The sequence below is a fragment of the Acromyrmex echinatior genome, chromosome 12, assembly GCF_024713525.1.
Source record: "Acromyrmex echinatior isolate Ae372 chromosome 12, ASM2471352v2, whole genome shotgun sequence".
Lineage (NCBI taxonomy): Eukaryota > Metazoa > Arthropoda > Insecta > Hymenoptera > Formicidae > Acromyrmex > Acromyrmex echinatior.
In genome coordinates, this window is record NC_141863.1 from 626,680 (window position 1) to 648,027 (window position 21,348).

At 33.3% G+C, this 21,348-nt stretch overlaps 2 protein-coding genes across 6 annotated transcripts in view; one reads left to right on the forward strand and one right to left on the reverse strand.

The window, feature by feature from the left end:
- Nucleotides 1-1,325: 1,325 nt before the first annotated feature.
- LOC105153057 (beta-hexosaminidase subunit beta) lies at nt 1,326-7,637 on the reverse strand. Its single transcript, XM_011067679.2, has 7 exons — nt 7,351-7,637; nt 5,484-5,709; nt 4,144-4,265; nt 3,508-3,880; nt 2,818-3,110; nt 2,091-2,353; nt 1,326-1,664 (listed from the first exon to the last, which is right to left on the reverse strand). The coding sequence occupies exons 1-7, from the start codon at nt 7,525-7,527 to the stop codon at nt 1,487-1,489; spliced, it is 1,632 nt and encodes a 543-aa protein (XP_011065981.1). The 5' UTR covers nt 7,528-7,637; the 3' UTR covers nt 1,326-1,486.
- A 4,317-nt stretch (nt 7,638-11,954) lies between these two features.
- brp (ELKS/RAB6-interacting/CAST family member bruchpilot) overlaps nt 11,955-21,348 on the forward strand; it is an 85,927-nt gene continuing 76,533 nt past the window's right edge. The window contains exon 1 of one of the 5 annotated variants that reach the window (XM_087411881.1): nt 11,955-15,383. In XM_087411881.1, coding sequence (XP_087268007.1) covers nt 14,592-15,383 — 792 coding nt within the window. In that variant the 5' untranslated portion in view covers nt 11,955-14,591. The remainder of the gene's footprint in view (nt 15,384-21,348) is intronic. The other 4 variants (XM_087411882.1, XM_087411883.1, XM_087411884.1 and 1 more) reach the window with 4 other exon arrangements.

Sequence of the window (21,348 nt, forward strand, 5' to 3'; positions counted from 1 at the left end):
CTTGGAATTTAGTGAATTGCTCTGAGAAATACTTTAGAATTTAAAATTAGCCTTTCATGTCTATAGACTGTGATCAACCGAAGATTATTTACTGGTAACCTTGGTGATCCGTAAAAAATTGATTGTCGGCTTTTACAGATTACAGAATAAATTACATGCGGGAATCACACACGGTGATTCCCATTTCTCGTTTCCGTTTCTAAATATACGTGGCTGACGTAGTTGCTTGTTTTGCAAGAAACGTAAGCATTATAATTTATAATATATCATAGCTGACAGCTAGAGATCTAGAAAATTTTTAAAACATTTTAACTGATCAAGATTTATAAAAATTAATAATACATTTATACTTGTTTTAAAATGATAAGTATAGATAACACAATGTTATAATTTATGTTAATTTGATTGGATTTATATAATTATTAAAATATATTTTGTATTAAATATGAAAAATTTACAATAAATAATTTAGCGAGTTTTTCCAAAAGCAAGTTAATTTAAAATTTAAAAAAATTAACTATTTGATTATCTAATTTGCATAAATTATACCAGTATATTTCATTATATTAGTTTGCCACGGTTAGTACAAATACAATAATATTTGAAACTGGATCAAGTTCAATTACTTGATGAGCAACATTTGCAATTTGCATATTGTTGATAAAAAGTATTCAATCGAAATTGACTTTAACCGTCAACGGAAATCAATTTCGTCACAACTGTTTGAGTTCCGACAAAGGAATTCCCTCTACAGGGAATGCAGCTGTCACAGCACATGTCCACATTTGACAATACTCTCGATGCACATCAGTCGATGCATTTCAGCAATGATTCACGAGTTCGACTGAAAAGCTAGTAACAAAAGCAGTATCTTTGTCGCAATATCTACATTCAAGAATATATCACGATTTCAACATTGTAAGGAAGAATAGTGATAGACAATGCAATCGCAACATATATGTATATGCAGATGAGATTTAAGTATTTCAATTCCGATTTAAGTATTTCATATCCCGTTACATTCCCAGATTAAATATGATCAAGAAAATTTTATAAATACATATAAAAATATGCGAAATAATATTACAGAAAACTTATTTAAAAAATATATGATTTATTATATAATTTATACAGTATACATTTTTAATCATTTTAAAAATATAATGTTTAGCTTATTTATTTATAGTTTTCTTTTTTTTAAGCATTGTTGTTAATAATACGTATTGGAAACTCTCTCTCTCTCCCCTCCTCTCTCTCTCTCTCTCTCTCTCTCTCTCTGCTGGAGAGAGATTCGTGGAATTAGACAGGATATAAAAAAAGTACTGTTATATTATTCAGGCTATATTTATTATAACATATGCATGTTTATACGATAACGATGAATGAGTGCATGAAACGGAAGCTCGTATTTCTCGAGGATTTGCTATGCGAGTGTAAATATTGCATAGATTAAACGGAGCATTGGTATCAACTGACGGAGAACCGGCTATGTTACACAGAACCCTGGTCCATTCGGCGGCTGAGCAGGAATACCGCGTCTGTTCATACGACAAGCGTGTTCTTCCAGTCGTTGAGCGGCGATGTTGTTATCCTGCTTATTGAAGCTCCAAAGACGTTCAGCCGTTGCGCTCGCACGTGGCCAGATTCTTGAATGTATGTTATTTCTGAAAATAAATAATAGCTCAACAAGAATGCTTTACGTTTCGTAATTATTTTTTTAGGTAAAATAAATAATTATTAGCATAGTGTTTTAGTCTTTAATATATTCATCAAGAAAAAGATTATAAATGTTTTAGAGTTATTCACAAATAAAAAATAAAATGCTCTTATCCATGGCAATTTTTTTAAGAAAGTGATTTCACGTTAAATGTACACGTCTGTGACACAAAAAGTTTCTTTGCACGAAATATTCTATTATTTTAATAAGCATAAAAATGGGGAAAAAATGTTATATGTATGGACATATTTTACATACAATATATATATATATATATATATTGGATATCTGGTGCATCTCGAATTAATATATTTCTTCTATTAATATGCTAATTCATAGATTTTTAAATATGAAAAAAAAAGACTAGACGTACTTGTTGACAAATTCTGACCACATGCAGGCTTCACCGCCAAGCATAAGGTGTGTAACGTTGGCCGCATTATCAAAATCGAAAGGATCGCAATTGTAATATTTTTGCCAATCGCCACCGCCGGCAATATGATCCAGATACCAGCAGGATGACAGCAAGACCGGATGTCCTGCCTTAGTTGCTCTCTCTAGCTCTTTTTGCCATAATTGTACTTTCCAAATGTGCACCACAGTGCTCGCGGGTAGCACAACGCCATTATCGAAAACCTATAAATCGTCCAATTTGCATACAATAAAATGTCTTGTAAATAATAAACGATAATGCTTGCATCTCACGTAATAATTACATCGTAATAATCTCATCGTTTACAGAGATATCCATACAAACTTTTTAATAATTAATTCGTAAATAACACCGGGTGCGTATTCGCGCCAGTAAAATTTCCAATTCTTGTAGATATTTGAAAAAGCTGGTTTTGCTTAACGAGCAATTTTAAATGAATGATTTTATTGTTTTTTTGAAAATTCAATATACCAATCGATTGATTAAAAAATTTTATATTGCAAAACATAGTTTTTATTTTAATTTCACTTAACTTTCGGAAGAGATATAAAACATTAAAAATGCCTAATGCAAATTCGCACCATTCGCATCAGGTATTCTTTATGGGTATTTGAAAAGGACGTGCCCTTTACGGATTAAATTTTTTTACAGAAAAAAAATAACTCACTTCTTGCCACACAATAGTGTTGATGTTTAGCAAACTGCTGATCGCGAGTATCTTGACTATATATTCGTTTTCGAGCAGCTCGTACTTCTTAGATATATTGCGCTCTTTCATGTACTCGGTAATTCTCGGATTACTGGCCCAGCAATCGAAGGGTACTTCGTCGCCACCTAAGTGGAGATATTGATCCGGGAATACTTGCACGATCTCAGAGAACAAATTCTGTATGAAGTCGTACACCTTCGGGTTCGTTGGGTCCATAGGGCCAAGTATACCATTTGGTTTTTCGGTGGAGTCTAACAAGTACATAAATGAGCTAATTTGCATTGCTAAAGAAATATTAATAAGATGCAGAGATAAAAATATATTTATTTAAATTTATTTATCTCTGAACGTTAGACTTCTACTAGAACATTATAAAAGAATAATTTTGCTGAAATCTAAAAATTTGATTAGGTTATTTAACAGATTTGATAATAATTTTGTTAATTATCAAAATAATTATATAAGACTTTCACGAATTAAGCTGATTACTAGAATATTAAAATTTTTTGCAATATGGCTCATCATGCTTGATTTTCTATAATTATTTAATCCAACAAAATAATTTTCAGATTTGCATCAAGCTAAATTTTTAGATTTTCAGCAAAATTATTCTTTCCGTGGTTAATAAATTATATCAAACTCATTTACCATAACACGTTGTCAATAATTCCGGATAGGCTATACCCCATGATCTAGTGTGTCCAGGTGTATCAAATTCGGACATCACTCTGATTCCACGTAGTCTCGCATAATTTACGACTTTCTGTACGTCATTAGGTGTGTAGATCATCAAGTGATGGTAGGCGCCTTTGGCGGACAAGTCGGGATACCTGGTACTCTGATATGGGAAACTGTTATCGTCGACGATGTGCCAATGAAGGACGTTTAGCTTGTTGTATGACATAGCGTCTAGTGTCAACAATATGTCAGATAGGGGTAGATAATGACGGGAGGTATCGAGCAGGAGGCCGCGATGTGGCAGTTTCGGCTCGTCCAGGATAGTTTGGCATTTTATTTTTAACTGTAATACATGTTATTAAGTTTATGTTCGCAATCGTTTAAATGAAAGATTATAATATGTACTTTAAAAATTATTTTCTTGTTGGCAAGTTCCATAGTTGAAGTCAACAAAATTATTGACATTTTACAAGAAAATGTTAATAATGCAAAAAATATTATTTCCATGTTTTTATCAATTTTGTGTTTTACTTGTATTTACATTTGTGTTCACATAAAAAATCTATTAATTAAGATAAAAAGATATAAATATTTAAATATACTTACGCTCGGGCCATCACCAGACGGTGCTAATAGCTGCGAAAAAGTCTCGAGACCTCGAAGGATTCCCCATTCGGATTCAGCCCATAGAACGGCAACTGATGAAGTCTTATTTATCTCGAGTTTATCTGCAAAAGGCGTGTATCGCGAGATCAAACGTCATGTTAAATCGTTTCGATCGAGGAAGATAGGATAAAATCATAGAATTTAGCTCGCTAATCGATGGTTATGACCTTACGGCATTTAGCTTTAAGCGATAAGAAACTAGGAAGCAGATCAGAATTGTCTTATTATCCATCTTTGTTTCAATCGTTTTGCTGATTGTGCATTGCTCAACTCGCTCGAAAGTCTCGCGCGTGTTCAGTCTGCATTCGTCATTCCGCGTCGTGGAATCTTCTTGGTTTAATCGGACTAAATTAATTGTAATTCCTTTCGCGATCAGTGATAAATTGATTGATCGATCATTGTTTCAGACTCCAAATATAGCCGTACCACAAGAAATAAATTAAAAAATTTTATTTTGTTGCTTGTTAAATATCATGAATTTTACATAAATAAAAGATCATATATTTTTTGTATATTAAGTGTGATTATAATTTCAAATTAAATATATTTGATAGATTATTTCTCTTTGCGTATGGAACTGTTTTTTACTGCAAATGCAAAAGGTTTGCTTAAGAAATTATTTTGTTTTTAATATATAAAAATATAAAACGTATAATAAGAAATAATCAATTGGGAAAGATTAATCTATCACTTCTCTCTTTGTTAGATATGGATTAAACTTGTGTTTTACAACTTTATGATCTTTATTGTATACTTTTGTTATTTATAGTTTGATATGTTAATGTACAATATAATGAAATCTTTCGGAAATCATCAAATCGATGTTAAATTTAATATCACCGATAAGGAGAGACGTTATTATTATAAGGATTGCAAAAATCCAATTTGTACGCACGCAAGCCCGTTATCAACGCAAATCGGCGAATGTTAGGTCGGGGGTTACAGTGAGCTGTTGCTCACTGGCATCATTCAATTAATTTGTTGGTGCACTACCTATTACTTTGTAATGCAAGCTGCACATGCAAAGAGAGTTGCTGCACATGAAACATGCATTAGAATTATGACAGACGTATAACAAAAGTTTTCTGCTATCAGCTAATTAGTTAAATATTCATACATTTGTTTTTAAATCTATTTAAAATAAAAGTACATATATAAATAGAGTAATTTTTTTTTAATATTTTCTATTGCTTGATAAATATATAAATAAAATTACTGTGCGAATTAATAAATTAAAAAAAATAAATTTAATTTTACAAGATTAATTAATTTAAACTTACAAGATTCATTCATATACAAATATGGCCAATGCTCGCCGTTCTGTTCACAAGGCTTGAAGAGACGGATGCTTAAGGTTTCAAGATTGCCTTTAAAATGAGGATCGTCTCGAACGGATGTTCTTGGTTGCCCTTCCGTGACCAACCTTGCTATTCTAGCTTCCGTCAAAATAATTCTGTTGTACCGTTCTATCGCCTCAGTCACGATATCACACACCTCGCCGTTCACCTTTGTGAGTATAAAAATATTAAATTTTAAAATAAAATTAGAATAATATTTTATGAAACTTGAAAAAATATAAAACATATATAAGCATATAGAAATTAAGATATTTCATTTTTTATTAAAAATTTCCTTATTAAAATTTTTAATAATAAAATTAAGATGATTTTAATTTACTTCTAGAAAAACAATAGTAATGTTTAATGAAACAGATGTATCCCAGACAGCAAAATGCAATCTTCTAGCAGATTGTCAGCAGGTTTTGCAGAAAATGACGGCAGTCTACCATCAACTGCGTCCGCATTAGGCTTGTGTTCTGTTAACATCGCTTGTCGACATAATGTGAAAGCAAATTGTTGGCAGAAACTGAGCAAGTTCTGTTGACATTATTTGACACTTGCAGATTTTGTTATGGTTTTTTCTAGCAGTCTGTTAACAATATTATGTATCTAATTCTGTAACTTTTGTTGTTATTTTATTGGCATAGTGTGTAGCAGACATTTAAAAAAATTTACTTTCTACAGCTTTCTTAGCTATTTGATATAATACTGAAAAGATAAAATAAATAAAAAAGAGATTAAGTATAAAAATTAATATTAAAAAAATATAATGTTATGTGTAGTGTAAGACAAATACTTTTTAACAAACTCTTGGATTCAACATTGCTATATGGAATACAAAAGTTAGAAAGTATTTTAGTTAAAGAATAAGTAATATTTGTTATAACAAATAATAGATATAATAAATATTATCTGTTAATTGTATTATATATACATAAAAATATAATATAAAATGTATAAAGTATAATTAGTAAATATTATAATCGTTATTTGATTACGCTTCGTTTTTGTATTTGTAAAATAACAGTTTAATTAAAGCAATTTCGCATGTGTACGCAAGTCTCTTAATATTTTTATGACAATTGTATTGTCATCCATATAAATTATATTCGTGACATCATTCTTTGCTTTGAGACACATATACACATATACACATACATGTATTCTTATTTTAGTATAAGAAAATAAAATTTTAGATATAAGAAAATAAACATAATATAATAAAAATAAATAAAGGACAAATGAACACAGAAAATAACATATATGAAACAAACAGATCAGTTGGTGAGATCTTCACCTTTAACTATTTTTTCTAATATGATCGAGAAAAATATTTCTTTCGATAATATTAGAAATTTTAATTGTTTTAAAAAATATCTATGATGGGACTTTTAATTTTTTATGAGTTTTCGAGCAACCGATCCGAAGTATTGATAAAAAGAGAGTCGCAGAGACATAGAATTAGGCAGATAGAATTTTAAAAGAGAATGAACATTGTCACTCTTTTTCAAGAAGTAAAATATTTTCGCTCTTTTTCAAAAGTGGCTGTATTTTCATTTTGTTGAAATGAAATTTCCTTTCAAGAAATTTAGAGTGATATTCTCATCAAATCTCAAATTTTATTATCAAGAAATGTCATGATAATATTAAAAATGACAAAATTATATAATAGAAATTTATAAATTTATTTCAACAATTTAACGAACATTTATATAAAAAAATACTCATTATATTTATTTTTTTACAGAGTTAAAAAGAGCTTGGCCTATAGCGTGAAAAGGAAGAAATAATAAATAGAAAGACTCACACGGAATTCAAAGTTAGATGGTCGCAACAAATAGAAGTCTTCTTTGATAACACGCATTTTTGGCAATGGCCAGAGTTCGCCCTTCGTAGCTTGGATCCATGGACCTGCATTCGAATGTAAGAATGAAGAGACTTGCCAGGCCACGGCAGTTAACAGCATCAACACGCGGCTCCACATGTCTGCCTTTAGAGAGAACAGTTCAGGTGGGATGGAGGAACGATGTGACGCCAACGAGTGATCATCGTCTACTGACGATCGCAGGATGCCGGAGAACGCACGTACATATGATAGTGGTAACGACCTTAGCCTGCGCCACTTAAGTTTTATCACTTTGGTCCCCGGGAGAGCCTCACGGTCAAGTAAGAATAACTAGTCCTTCTGGCTACTCCGTTTATCCTTAAATCTTAGTCGCACGTCCAAAAGGCTTATCGCACACACAGTATATAATAAATAGGCATCGAAGAAATCGTTCGATATAATCAATTTTAATTTTCTAATTTTTGAAAGAAAGGAAAGAAATTAAAGAAATTAAAAGAATATTTTAATATATATTTTTTAAATTAACATATTGTATAAATACATACTTGTTTTGCAATACTTTTATTTTTCATGTTAGTGCAATTAATTTTTTTTATATTGTATTAATTTGTTTTATATTTTTTGTATTGCAATCGATTACATAAGAATACATTCCATGTATTCTTTCCATATTTTTTAAATCATCTTTATATTGATATATATCGATAATAAATAAATAAATGAATAGTTTCGCAAGATAAGAATTAAAAAATAGATTTTATGGATAGAATAAAGGCTATGGTAACTAATTAATCATGAAATTGACATCTTATTTCTGATTGTCATCTATCTGATTTTAATCTATCTTCACGTTAAATGCAAATAAATAATTATATAAAGTTTCATAAAAATCTTAAATAAACTTGGCAAATTTTTTTCATTGTCAAACTTTAACATAGATTGTAGTCAAGAAGAGTTTAAAATCAAATTACTTTAATGTTAATAAAAACATTCCTATTAGTTGGCAAATGATATTAATTGCAAAAGGTAATATAAAAGAAGGGCAAAGAGCCAATGACGTATATAAAAAAATTATAATTTAGATAAGCAAACTTAATACAAAAACAATTAAAATACAATAAAATAAAACAAACGTTTCAACTCCAATTGAGTCATTTTCAATGCCATAATATAATAATATAAATGTCGTTCTAAATTAAAAATTCGTACAAAGTAATCTTACAATATTCTTAAAATTCCTTAACAAAAAATTCTTTCTTCTTTCTGTGTACGCTGTGAGTCATTTTTATCAAGAATTAACAAAGTCATAAGAATGTTCTGGAAAAGTAACCATAAACAAAAAGAATTAATATTAATCACATAAAAATTAAAAATATGATGATATACCTTAGTAAATCTGTTAAGAGTCCCATAATACACAACGAGAAAAAAATGTAAAATGTAGTCCATTTCGTGGTATCATAAAAAAGTCTTTTTAATTTAATAGGTTATTATAAGCAAATTCGCAAAGGTAACGAGCATCTGACTTAAACGATGGCACAAAACGAAATGTCAAACAGAAAAACATTATCGAGAACGGAAAACGGAAAAATATTAATAATAAGAATATTAATAAATAAAAATATTGATAATAACGGAAAGATATTAATTGCTTAAAAGAAATATTTAAAGGTCTTTGATCTCGAATTTTATCTATATTTGTTTAATCTTTTTATTATTATTTTGATGTTAATTGATTATCTTTATTTTTGTTGGCAGGTGCGTAATATTTTTATCAAAGATATGATATAATAAGAAGAGTGTTTTTTACTTACTCTTGGCTTTATCTCAAGTATATATTTCTATTTATTTTTTAACTTACAGATTAAAAAAAATGAAAAGCAGCAAAAGTATATATCATATTATTTATTAGATAATTTTAAATATGTTAATATCTGTTTCTTTTGATAAGCGTTAAATACGTAAGAAAATCTCTCAGTTTATCGGCAATACATTATTTACAAATGATGCTATATCTTGTATGTATGAGATCGTTTTATCGCAATTTTATCACTATTGAAACATTACTAGAAAGTTACAAACAGTTAAGTGCAAAGATCAATAATTTCTCAATTGCTTTAATATATATATATATATATCAACATTATAAATTATTGTTATGGCATAATCGATAATTCGATAATATTTTAATGATTTTTTAATTGCTATTTTTCTATTTAACACCATTAAATTCATGTCGGGTTAACATTGTTCCAACTTGTTTCGAGTATCACAACCTGATATGTTCTCGAGCAAACGTTACAAAAACACGCCCTTTCCTGCTTGATTAATCGTTTTTCACGTAATCCTGCGTATTTAGGAAATGTAGGTCAATTCAATGAGTCAGTCCAATCGAATCTGGGAATAAAATGAAATAAAGTGAGAGCAATGTAATAGAAGATAAAAAATTGCGACTAATTCTTAACTTGATATTTCTTATATTTCTATTGACCTCTTATATCTATTATTATATATTTATATGTTTTATCAATGGATTTTTTTTTGCTAATATAATTTGAAATCACTATAATTATATATAATGGATGCAATTATGTTCAAGGCAGAATGCAACATAAATTGCAATTTATCTAGTATCCGGGATTGTATAGAACTCTTTAGAAATAGTCATGTAATTAGCATCGAACTTGTGTTATATGTGTATTTTTATATATATATGCAATTTACTATTCCAAGACGTATTATACATACACATATACTCCAGGATTTTTGCAACAAATGTAATTAATCATTTATAAGTCGATAGTAGCACTTAGCATATTAGTTCTTAACTTTTTTTTTTATTTTGCATACAAAGCAAAAACGTATAACAAAGTAATTCAATTGTAAATTATATACAAATTATATTAATTAAATTAAACAGACTATTTAAAAGATCACAATGTTTTAAAATTTTTATGAATATTTTAAAATCTAAAAAACATTTTAATTCGTCAAATTTTTATAAATAATTATGTAATGTTGCACATTTTAAAATGTTACATACCTTATACGTTATATAACATATATTTGTGTTTGGCGCAATATAAAAGACTATATTTTCAAGTTGGCTACGCATTAATACGTAATCAGAAGTACACGTTATAATTGACCATTCAATACTTCGTAAATCTTTTTACCAAGCAGTAATTACTTGCGCCTAATATTGTATACATTTGGTATCGCTTTTATTACATCATATTATATCAGAGAGACCGCCTTAATCTAATTCCATGACTATACGCTACTGCTCGGTGAATCGTAGCTTCATTGATTGCGATGCGCGTACGTTAGGTCGACAGTCCGCAGGGAGAGAAGGGAGAAGAAAATCCAAACGGAACGTGCATTCAGGGTTGGAATACAGGGTGCTCCAAGATTCGTGCACTGGTAATCTTCTTTATATAAAGCTATTTTTATTAAAAATTGTTATAATAAGTACTATTAATAAATATATTAATTTCTAGAAGTTTATAAATTTAAATTTGTAAAATAATTAATGAATTAAAAAAAAATTAAATAAAGACAATAAATAAAATTTAAAGTTTTAATAAAATAAAATTGTAACAATAATAATAACGTGAGATATATTCAAATATATTCGTTAGAATTTGTATTGGGAAACATCTAAAATGTAAAATACTAGTCAACAAAAAACAAAGTTTTATTACTTGCGCCATTAAAAGTCTTGTATAACATTTCTTAAGTTAAAAATAATAATTTTTTTAAAAAAAAAAGGAAAAAAATTTAAAGTAATATTTTATTGGTACTTGGTGTTACTTTATTTTTTTGATAATAATTTGTCATAAAATTTTGATATTTTAACAGCTAATAAATATTTAATTCAATTTCATTATTTTGTATAATTTTGCTAAATATATTTTAATAAATTTTTTTAACGAATATTGATTTTATGATACTAACTTAATTGCTCTTTACATATTGAAGTGCTATGATCAATATTCTGTTATTACTTTGAAAATATTAGATGTAGTAAAAAGAAATCCATTATTTTTCCAATAGATGGCTTTAGTAATCTGTATCACGCGTAGACGAGATACAGATTACTAAAGCCATCTAATAAATAATATTTGAGATGTATATACATGCTCTTTAAAATATAGTCTCCTAAAAATAACTTAGACAGAAATTAAATTAACTTAGCTATTATTTAAAATTCACAAATATATTAGATATATATGTTACAGTATTTTATTCCAATTATCAACCTGAAAAAGTTTATTATTGACAATTTATATTAAATAAATAGTAATTGAAGATTTTTAAAAATAATAACTGAACAAAATCCTTTGAAATATTGGTCTCGTGTCAAATGCTTTCATTTTACTTTCTTATTAGTTTGAACGTTAATTCGAAAATTCTTGAATTCTGAAATTTTTATTGTCACCCAGAGGCATTGCACAATGCATAGCATCCTGTATTTTCGCCTACACATGGAGCCGCACGTGCTATTGCGCGTTGGAGAGCCATCCTGAAGGAAGGGTGTCTATACTATAGAAGAACGCTGCACAGGTGGGGTAGTCGAGAGTGATCAACGATGAGGGGGTATGATCGGGGTGGTGAAGGGATTAATAGGAAAATCGAGCGGGTGGTACGGTTCGACGTCGTGGCCGTCGCGATAATGTTAGTGACGTCGGTCGGTGGCGCTGCCGATGCTTTTACCTTCGCCCTCCAATATTTGTATGTATACGTGTACAACAATTATAGTGACGTTGAACGTAAAGCATACTGGAGCATACTCGTGAGGTAGAGATGTAACTCGCTTCTATGAAGATGGCGCCAATGATGGAGGAGCCGGCAAAGATGGTGGTGGTGGTAGTGGTTACTGATAATGGTCTCGATAGTAGTGGTAGCAAAGGGTGGTCTCTTTCGCTTGGTCATAGCTGGTATTAGAACACTCTTTCAGTGCGCACGGATCCGTCGCGCTCTGTACCAAGGCTCCTCCATCGACGATGGTGGTAATTGGTATACACATGCATATGAACACGTCTACGTGCCGGCGAACAGGGGTGTAATCACAGGATCGCGCAATCGCAAATGTATATACGTGTGTGTATACGTACGAGGTGGCAAGCCCGTGTTCGACTGCGCGAACAAGGAGGATAGAGAAAGTGGTAGAGAAAAGAGCGAGGAAAAGATAGACAGAGAGACAGAGAGAGGGGGGGAGGGGGAAAGAGAGAGGGGGGAGGAGGATAAGCGAGGGTGGCGGCGAACGCCGGTGGCGGTAGTGACGGCGGCGGTGGCGGCGTCAGTGCACGGAAGTGGCTGTGCTCCGGTAGTGGACGGTGGATAGTGTAGTGCGGTTGGTCGATTGGATCGGTTGGTCGGTGGTTGATTCGCCGTTGGTCTCGCGTTGCCGTCGTGTTTCGTTGAAAACCGGGCGGAACGACGTTGGACATCGTCCACGAGGCGCAGACGGCGAGACGACGACGGGACCGCAAAAAGGGAGGAAAAGGAAGAGAAAGAGAGAGAGAGAGACGGGAGGCAAGAGAATGAGATCGATAAGGAGGAACCTTAGGCGCTGGTTTCGCGAAACGGGAACGGCGGTGCGCGACGCGTAGAGAGAGAGGGAGACATATATATTTCCTCCTCTCTTCTCTTTCTCCTCCACCCGAGATTGCGAGTGCATGTGTGTGTGTATGTGTGTGTAGTGCGCCGACGACAAGCGCACACGACGGAAGCGAGACATACGCGTGTAGTACGCGCGCATACGTACGTACGCAGGCGCGAATACGCGCGTGTGAGCGAGCAAGCCGCCGACACACGAGGGTGGAACGAGGTTCGCGAGGAAGGGAACGCGGCCGGCTCGGTTCGTCGACTTGGCTGGCTCGCGAAAGGGCGGTTCTTGGATCCGGAGTGCCGCAACCGGAGGCCGAGGGAGAGAGAGCGAGAGAGACCGGAAGAGGGAACGCGAGAGAGAGTACACGAGAGAATTCGTTCGTTCGTTCGTTCATTCGCGTCTTGTCGGTTCAGAAAGATAGAAAAGTGGAAGAGGAGGGAGTCGATCACCACTTTTTCTCTCTCTCTCCCCCTCGATCTCTACTCGCCCTCGCTCGATGGGCTACGCCGTCGAAAGAAGGTCAAAGATCGATTCTTGGGCCGACGAGGGTCGTGACCTCGCCGTACGCCGCCGCCGAGTACGAAGTGACCCACGCGCGTAGTAGTACTATCCACTAGTAGTAGTACGCCGGCCAGAAGAGTTGTATTCGGTGAGGAGGCGAGGGTGGCGGTGGTGGTGGTGTGGCAATAGGTGGAGAGAGGATCGATCGGGCGGAGGATCATCGTCGCGATACGAGGATGAGGTTGATCGACCGGCAGAAAAGGAACCGAACCGACCTCCATTGAGATCCACGATATGTGGTAACCGTAGAAAGAACGGGGATCGAAACGATCAATCTCCTCGTCAATGCACGTTCGCGAACGCGCCATCACACGTAGAGTAGAAACGTCCACGCGCATCCCAGGACACGTCGTTATCGTGTCCGCAATTTGGCGTAAAAGATCGCGAAAGCGCAAAGAGATTGGAAATATATCGTCGACGTCGTCGTCGTCGTCGGCCATAGCCGGATGCTGGAGCACAAAGTCGGGAACGAAGAGAAGATCGAATCGCCCAAAGAAAGGCGATCGTCAAAATTCCGGCGCACGAAGCATCACACCTTCATCATTCAACTGTTACCCTAACTGAAAGCTCGGATAGATCGGACGGACGTCCCGCTGCGATTGGACGGGAAAACGCTCGTTGATCGAATCATCCATGTGGATAATGAGGCTGATATGAGCGTGAAGACGCACGAGGGTGACGAGGGACTGGGGAACGATCGCAAGGCGTGACAAAGCGACAACTACTTTTGAGGGTCTGGATTATACAGCATTCTCTTCGGAAATTGGAAAACTAGCATTGCCGAGGAAATTGGGAAACAAGGACACGGATCGCTGAATCACTAAGGTCGAAAAAGAGAAAGACGTGTGGATTATTATACAAAACGATTGTGAAAGCGAAAGAATCGGGCGATCGTAAAAGAGGGAACAACGAACACCGACGGAATATCGACGAAACGCTGACGAGACGATAACACTGATTCGAGACGATCTATCGCGCTTACGAGGAGGAGGACGAGGTACGGCTATACGCCGAGGTTTCCCGTAGAATGTCACGGGATCTTTACTCGAGCAGTGGCGTGATCGGTCCAGGTGGTGGCACACGTTCGCCACGCAGCGGTCGTCGCGTGGGCGAACTGCCAACCGTTGATCGCAGTCCGTCGCGAAGTTATGCCAGCGGTCGTGGAAGTCCGCTCGGTGGTCGTAAACGGGGAACTCGTAGTGGCAACAATTCGCCGGAGCACTTAGGCTACGGCGGAGGCTACCATCACCATCAGCTGGGCAGCCCGTACTACTCCCGCGACGAGGACCTCGGCAGTCCCGTGATGCTCGAGGAGAGGGGTAGGAGTATGTCGACCGGGGGCGGTGGGGGCGGACATCACCGATCCAGAAGCGCCTCGAGACCCGCCATGTCCAGCTCGGCGGGCATGGTAGCGCGTTACACTAGCCTCGATCGTGCCTCCGCTGGCGTTCTCGATCATGATCGAGAATTCGTGCCGATACGCGAGCCGAGCCGCGAACGTAGCCGCGATCGCGGACTCTATCTGGAAGACGAGTTATATGGCTCCAGGTCAGCGCGTCAGAGCCCGAATCCGCACATGCTGCGCGACGGCGGCGGCTACATCGGCGAGCTCCAGCATCAGAATAACGATCTGCAACGAGAGCTCGGTAACCTGAAGAAGGAACTCGAGTTGACGAATCAAAAATTGGGCAGCTCGATGCACAGTATCAAGACCTTTTGGAGTCCGGAACTGAAGAAGGAACGGGCGTTGCGCAAAGAGGAGAGCACCAAGTACAGTCTCATCAACGAACAACTTAAGCTGCTCAACTCGGAGAATCAGGTCAGTCGAGAATTCTCTTTTGTGGACCGGTCGATTCGCGATGTTCGGTTTAGCCTTGCGAGCGCGTATACCGTGTCTTCGTGTGCGTGTGTGATCGCGTCAGCATAGGATTCGATTATCGGATTCCGTTGGTCCCGCACGAATACTGTACGGGATGCTTATAATAGCCTCAGTCCCGTTTAAGATTAAAACATGAAGAGATGTTCTTAGAAAGCCACGGAAATGTGTGGAACATCCTGACCGAGATCGTTGCGACTGTCACGTCACGCGCGTCCTTGCGCGAAGGCCGTTCTCTCGAAATCAGGTCGCGGAACGCGACCTGGTGTGCCCGATGTTAATTCTTTTGTGATCACGAGATTGCGTAAATTGCAGAATATTTTAATACATGTGTTTGACCTAATTATCTCTAGCTAGGTTTGCGGTCAAGAAGATTACCATATATAAGCACGCATTTGTGTAGTGTACGTTGAAAATGGGTTAGTCTTCTAAACGGGAATCTTTTAGTTCCTCAAAATAAATAAATCGAGAAAATTACGTAATACAGGATGTTTCTGGATCTATATTTTTTTGAGAATAAGACCCCGTGTATTCTAAATTTTAGTTAGAAACTTATTTTATTTTTTAGGAAAAAAAGTGCAATATTTTTAGAAGATAATTCATTATCAGGGTAGTTAAATTGTGAATGACATTCCCTTTAAAAGGAAGATAGAAAAAAACTTAAAAAGATTATATATATAAATAAAATGCATACAACATCAGCTGAAAATGGATCATAATGAAAAACTTTTGACGTAATAGAGACTTTTTTATGAGAGCAACGAATTACTATTTTTGCAAAAATTTATGTTGCCTATCAAATTCATATTTTACGAAAATAATAATTAAATATATTTTGCTCACAACTAAGATACAGATTAAGATTCTCTCTCACTTTCGTGATGTCACTAAGAATTTTTCGTCACTGAGTTTTTTTGATTATTCAGCTCCTTTAGTCGAATTAGTTAAACTAAAATAGCGGCAATTCATTCTGCAGTAACGACACTGTTGCGGAATCTTATTATCGATTGGCTAAAAATGCAACACAAAGGGGGAGCCACCTTTATGCTGATTTCACGAGCATCGTGTAGACTCCGAAACTTTTGCGGTAATTGGTCTATTATCACAATATACGTATTTGCGAGATGTCGTATCAATTAATGTTATCATAGGACGGAGTGCAGCATGTCATTGTCGTGTAAATCATTCATAATCGGCACATGCAGCACGGCAACAAGTTTCACTCATGCCGTAATTTGTGATTGCGTTCATTGTTTTGTAATATTTTACAATGAATCATTCGATACGTCGATTAATTAATTAAACGAACTCGTGCCACTCGTGCGAGCTCTGCCAAGTTTCTCGATAGACTCGCAATATTTATAATGATACTTCAGAATTCTGATTCGCAACTGTTTCTCTGTGCAATTTCTTAAATATTATAGGTCTATTTTTTATGACTAAACTAATATACACTTTTGGAACTTAAGAAATGAAATAGATATATATTTGACGAAAACGAAAAAGAGAGTTCTAGTACAACTAGTACAGAAATAAAAAACAGACCTTCTATTATACTTTTAAAATGCAAACTTTTATATAAAATACAAACTTATACCTAATTGAAAATAATCAATACATTAATGTATTTAGATTATAAAGATATTTGTACACATACACGTATTGTTGGAATTTAAGTAATTTAATGCAAATTATAAAGAACAAACGAAGGATAATTAATCGATTTAAATTGTTAAGAAGAATAGTATGTAAAACTGATCCAATTTTATTTTAAATTATATAATTTCACTGAAGATCATCGATATTAAAGGTTGAAACATTTGTATTGTTTATTATTTGAATTATATGATTATTTAAAGTAGCACATGTTAACTAGTTAAGCTCAGTCAGCCCTTTATGATATATTTTTGAATTATTGTTCACTGAAATTATTTTATACATTATTTAAATTGAGTAATTTATACATAACGAGTAGTCATATATAAAAGTTATGGATAATATTTTATCACCGCGAAAATTTTGAATACCACACACACATTCACACTATATTAATTAAATCATCATTTTATTTAGTTGCGATCTGTTTTGTGGTTTAGCGACCACAACGTGTTCGTGAATCCAATAAAGCTAGCTCACCGTAGAAAAAAAGATATGTCGACCTTGCCACAAATGCATGCCACATAAGAATGAAGAAAGATATGCTGCGGATTGCAATAGCTTCGCATTTTTCATGAGAGCAATTAAAATTCGTATGCTTTGCACATATCGTGTGCGCACGTGAATATGTCCGTTTTTGCACAACGTATATACACGTATGTACATGTATATCACGTTCACGACGTCGTCGAATAAGTCATTGCCCTCGCGAGCGGAAGAATCTCAAAGAGCTAGATGTTTCTCTGGCCGACTGCCCACATTCGTACCTACCTCTGTCTTTGTTACCCTTGTCTAAGTAAATGCGTTTTCCTGCAATGTACGTATATACGAGCTTACATCAATCTCATGTACGCTCATTGTTCCCGACGTGCCTGTCTCGTGCAAAATTCGCAATCATGAGCGAACCAGGTACACTATAAATTACGCCGACGACGTTTTTACACTAACAATGATTTGCATTACACGCATCACTTGATAGTAACATATTTTCCTGGACACAAAATTAAAGAAATAAATTTACCAGTAAGTAACGGCGCAATCAGTCAGGCATAGTGTATGTGCATAAAATTAAAATTGTAATATTTAATATTTGTTAATATTTAGTATTTGTAATGTTTAATTTTTGTAATTGTAATATTTTTCAGAACCATTCTCAGTGTAACAAAACTTACAAGAATACATAAAGTCTTGCATAAAAATTCTTTTTACAATCTTGTCTACGAATAAAATTCTACAAATAAATTTACATTATATTTATTACATAAAGTACAGGGGAAATGTTTATCTTTTTTTTATAAAAGTAATTATGACGCACTAAATTATAAAAATATAATTTATGCAATAAATGCAGCATATTATTTGTTCTGTTTAAATGTACTTACATCCACACTTTTTTTCATATTAATTCTCAAACGCCCTCATTTATCAGACTTGAATCTTACAGTTTCGCGCAATTAAAAAGAGCTTTTAATTAAACGCAAGGTTTCTTGGTAAAATGTTCTCAGTAATGCCTACGCGAAGGATGTATGTGTGACACTTTTACAACTGTATTAATATTTGGTACTTTAAGCAAACTATATATATGTGAAAGTTTTGTTCAAAACATTCCGTTTTTATTGAACAATACATTTTTATAGTTCATTAATTTTATTTGTTATTTTTATTGTTATACTAAAATTGTTAAACCAAAATTTCAAAAACCATAATAAAAATCTAAATTTTTTCATAAGTACTTTCAATATTCAAAATAACTTATGCAAAAAAAGTTTCATTACAATTCATTGATTAGTTACAAAGATATAGAATAAATAAATATTTGTGTCCGATACAACACATTTCACACATTCCAAATGGTCTACTCAAATTTTTGTGTTCATTTAACATAAGATGAATATGTTAGAAAATATAGGTATTGTGCAAAAAAATTGATTACAAAAACATAATGCCGACACAGTTTATAAAAAAACTGTAAGTATATTTTTTTCAGTATAATTAATATTTATCATATGTATAAAATAACGTATTTTATCTGTTTGTCTTAGAATTTGCGTTTTAAAGCACATATTTTTATGTTTCTTTTTCACTCATAAATTGTATCACTTTAACACTAAGAAACGTTAAATATCAATTTAAGACAAAATATTTAAATTATATAATCACATAATGTTAAATTAATGCTCAAAAATGTAAAAAAATTCAACACAAACAGTTAATAAGAATGTGACTGGGCCGTTTCCAATATAAATTCCAACACAATATTTTTTTACCGTGTGCCTATATGGTTTAGTTATTCTGATATATTTTCATTGAATCTCTTCATTTTCGTCTTTGCGAAAAGTTTTCTGAAAAATCGCATATAATTTTCCGGAACCTACTGAACAAGATAATATCATTATGTCGCTTCATAAGAAAAAAAAAGATATGCACGGATGACAGAGAGAAAGAACGTCGAAAGAAATAATTTTCTTTCGTTTCACTCGACGCCAAGAGAGACTTCACTGGAATCTTCGATCGATTCGTACACAACCTCTGGCGAGCTTTTCCTGCACCTTTCTTTTCTTCCATTAGCATCGGGAACCTGAGAATGGAACGTGCAAAAAACGCATTAAACTGTCGACAGCAGGAATGAAAAAAAAAACAGGTTAATCGCAAGTGCGAAATTAATTCTCTTTCTCACGAGTGGCTCAAAATTGCTTCGTGATAAGAATGTGACTCGTGATAAAAATGTCATTTGATTTTTTCGACCTTGTAATATTCCTCCGATGAATGGTGATACTCCTCCGACGTAAAATGTGAAAATTATATTCTGCGCGAATTTTCACAGCATCAAAGACAGTACTATTCTAATTAGAAATTATGTCAAGAAAATATGCAAAATATTATTTTCTTATACTATCGCCCACAAATATTGTAAAATAATTTTAATTTTAATATCTTTTTCGCTGAAATTAATAATTTTTCACAATTCAAAATAATTAATGATTTGCATTGAGCACTACATTCTAATAATATTTTGTCAAAATTAGGACATTATAATAAATGCGATTATTTCTTATTTTGGATTATAAGATAGAAATTCTATCTTTATTAAAATCTATTGCAATGTCTAAATTAAAATAAAACCAAATTTGACTTCTGCTAACATAAATTATTCATCTTGTGTCAAAACAGAGAGATGTTTCTGTTGAATAAAAATGACATCCTATTTATTTGCAAGCTGTTACTATCTCTGAAAATTCATTAATTCTAACATAAATTTTTCACATTTATTATATATTTTCTGTTCAGAAATGTTTTACAATATTTTACTCAAAACATATAATTATCAGACTGAAATCTTATATATTGATTTATTTAATAATTTGCTTGAATAATACTTGGAAGAGTTGAAATTGCAAATATTTATTTAAAAGTATCTATGTATGTATATTCAATAAATTTTATTTCTAACATATTTTTATACTAATTAAATAAATATTCCAATTATCTTTTCAACGTTGTGTCTGATAATAATTAAAGTTAATAAAGGTAAGTAGGATAGAATAATAAATCTATACAATGAAATTGCTAATTTATTTATGAATAATGATTCTTCTCTGTTTGCTTTGTTTAAATGAAAATGACAAAAATTAATTAAGTCACGAATTGAATAACTAATAAGAAATGAGTATGTATAATTTTAAAGTTACATTTTTGTACAAAAGTCAATCTTACATATACATATAAATGTCTCTGCTGTGGGATGTGAATCCGTTCATGTCTAAGTGCTGACAATACTGTCTCTCGTCTCATGAATGTTCACACGCCACTGTAATTCATCTAAAGTTGCAGCTGCTATCCAAGGCTGTGGCTACATGAAGACGGTCGACTTTAGGAAGCATTATTGTGCTGCCACTGATAGAAAAAAATGCATGACGCAGCGTTTGTATCTGGCATTATTATTCTTCTATTGTTATTTATTCTTCTATTCTTAATTATTCTTCTATTGTTTGTATCCTATGCCGTAATAACATACATTTTAGTTCCAGAAACGACAATGTTTAATCTGGATTTGCTAAATATTTAAACAATGATAAAATTGTACAATTGAGATAGAGAAAACTTATATTTTTATGAATATTTTACGTAATTTATTTTACATAATCTATTTTAACAATTTAGATGCTTCAGCAAACAAGTAACAGCTGATAATTAATATTATTTCCAAAGAATAACTTTTATATAATGTGAATTGCGAAGAGAAAGGAAAATT

Coding starts and splice junctions, on each gene's coding strand:
- LOC105153057 (XM_011067679.2), bottom strand. CDS start 7,527: ATGTGGAGCCGCGTGTTGATGCTGTTAACTGCCGTGGCCTGGCAAGTC. Junction 5,710..7,350: donor CATCTAACTTTGAATTCCGT/GTGAGTCTTTCT, acceptor ATACTCACAAAG/GTGAACGGCGAGGTGTGTGA. Junction 3,881..4,143: donor CGTCTGGTGATGGCCCGAGC/GTAAGTATATTT, acceptor CATGTATTACAG/TTAAAAATAAAATGCCAAAC.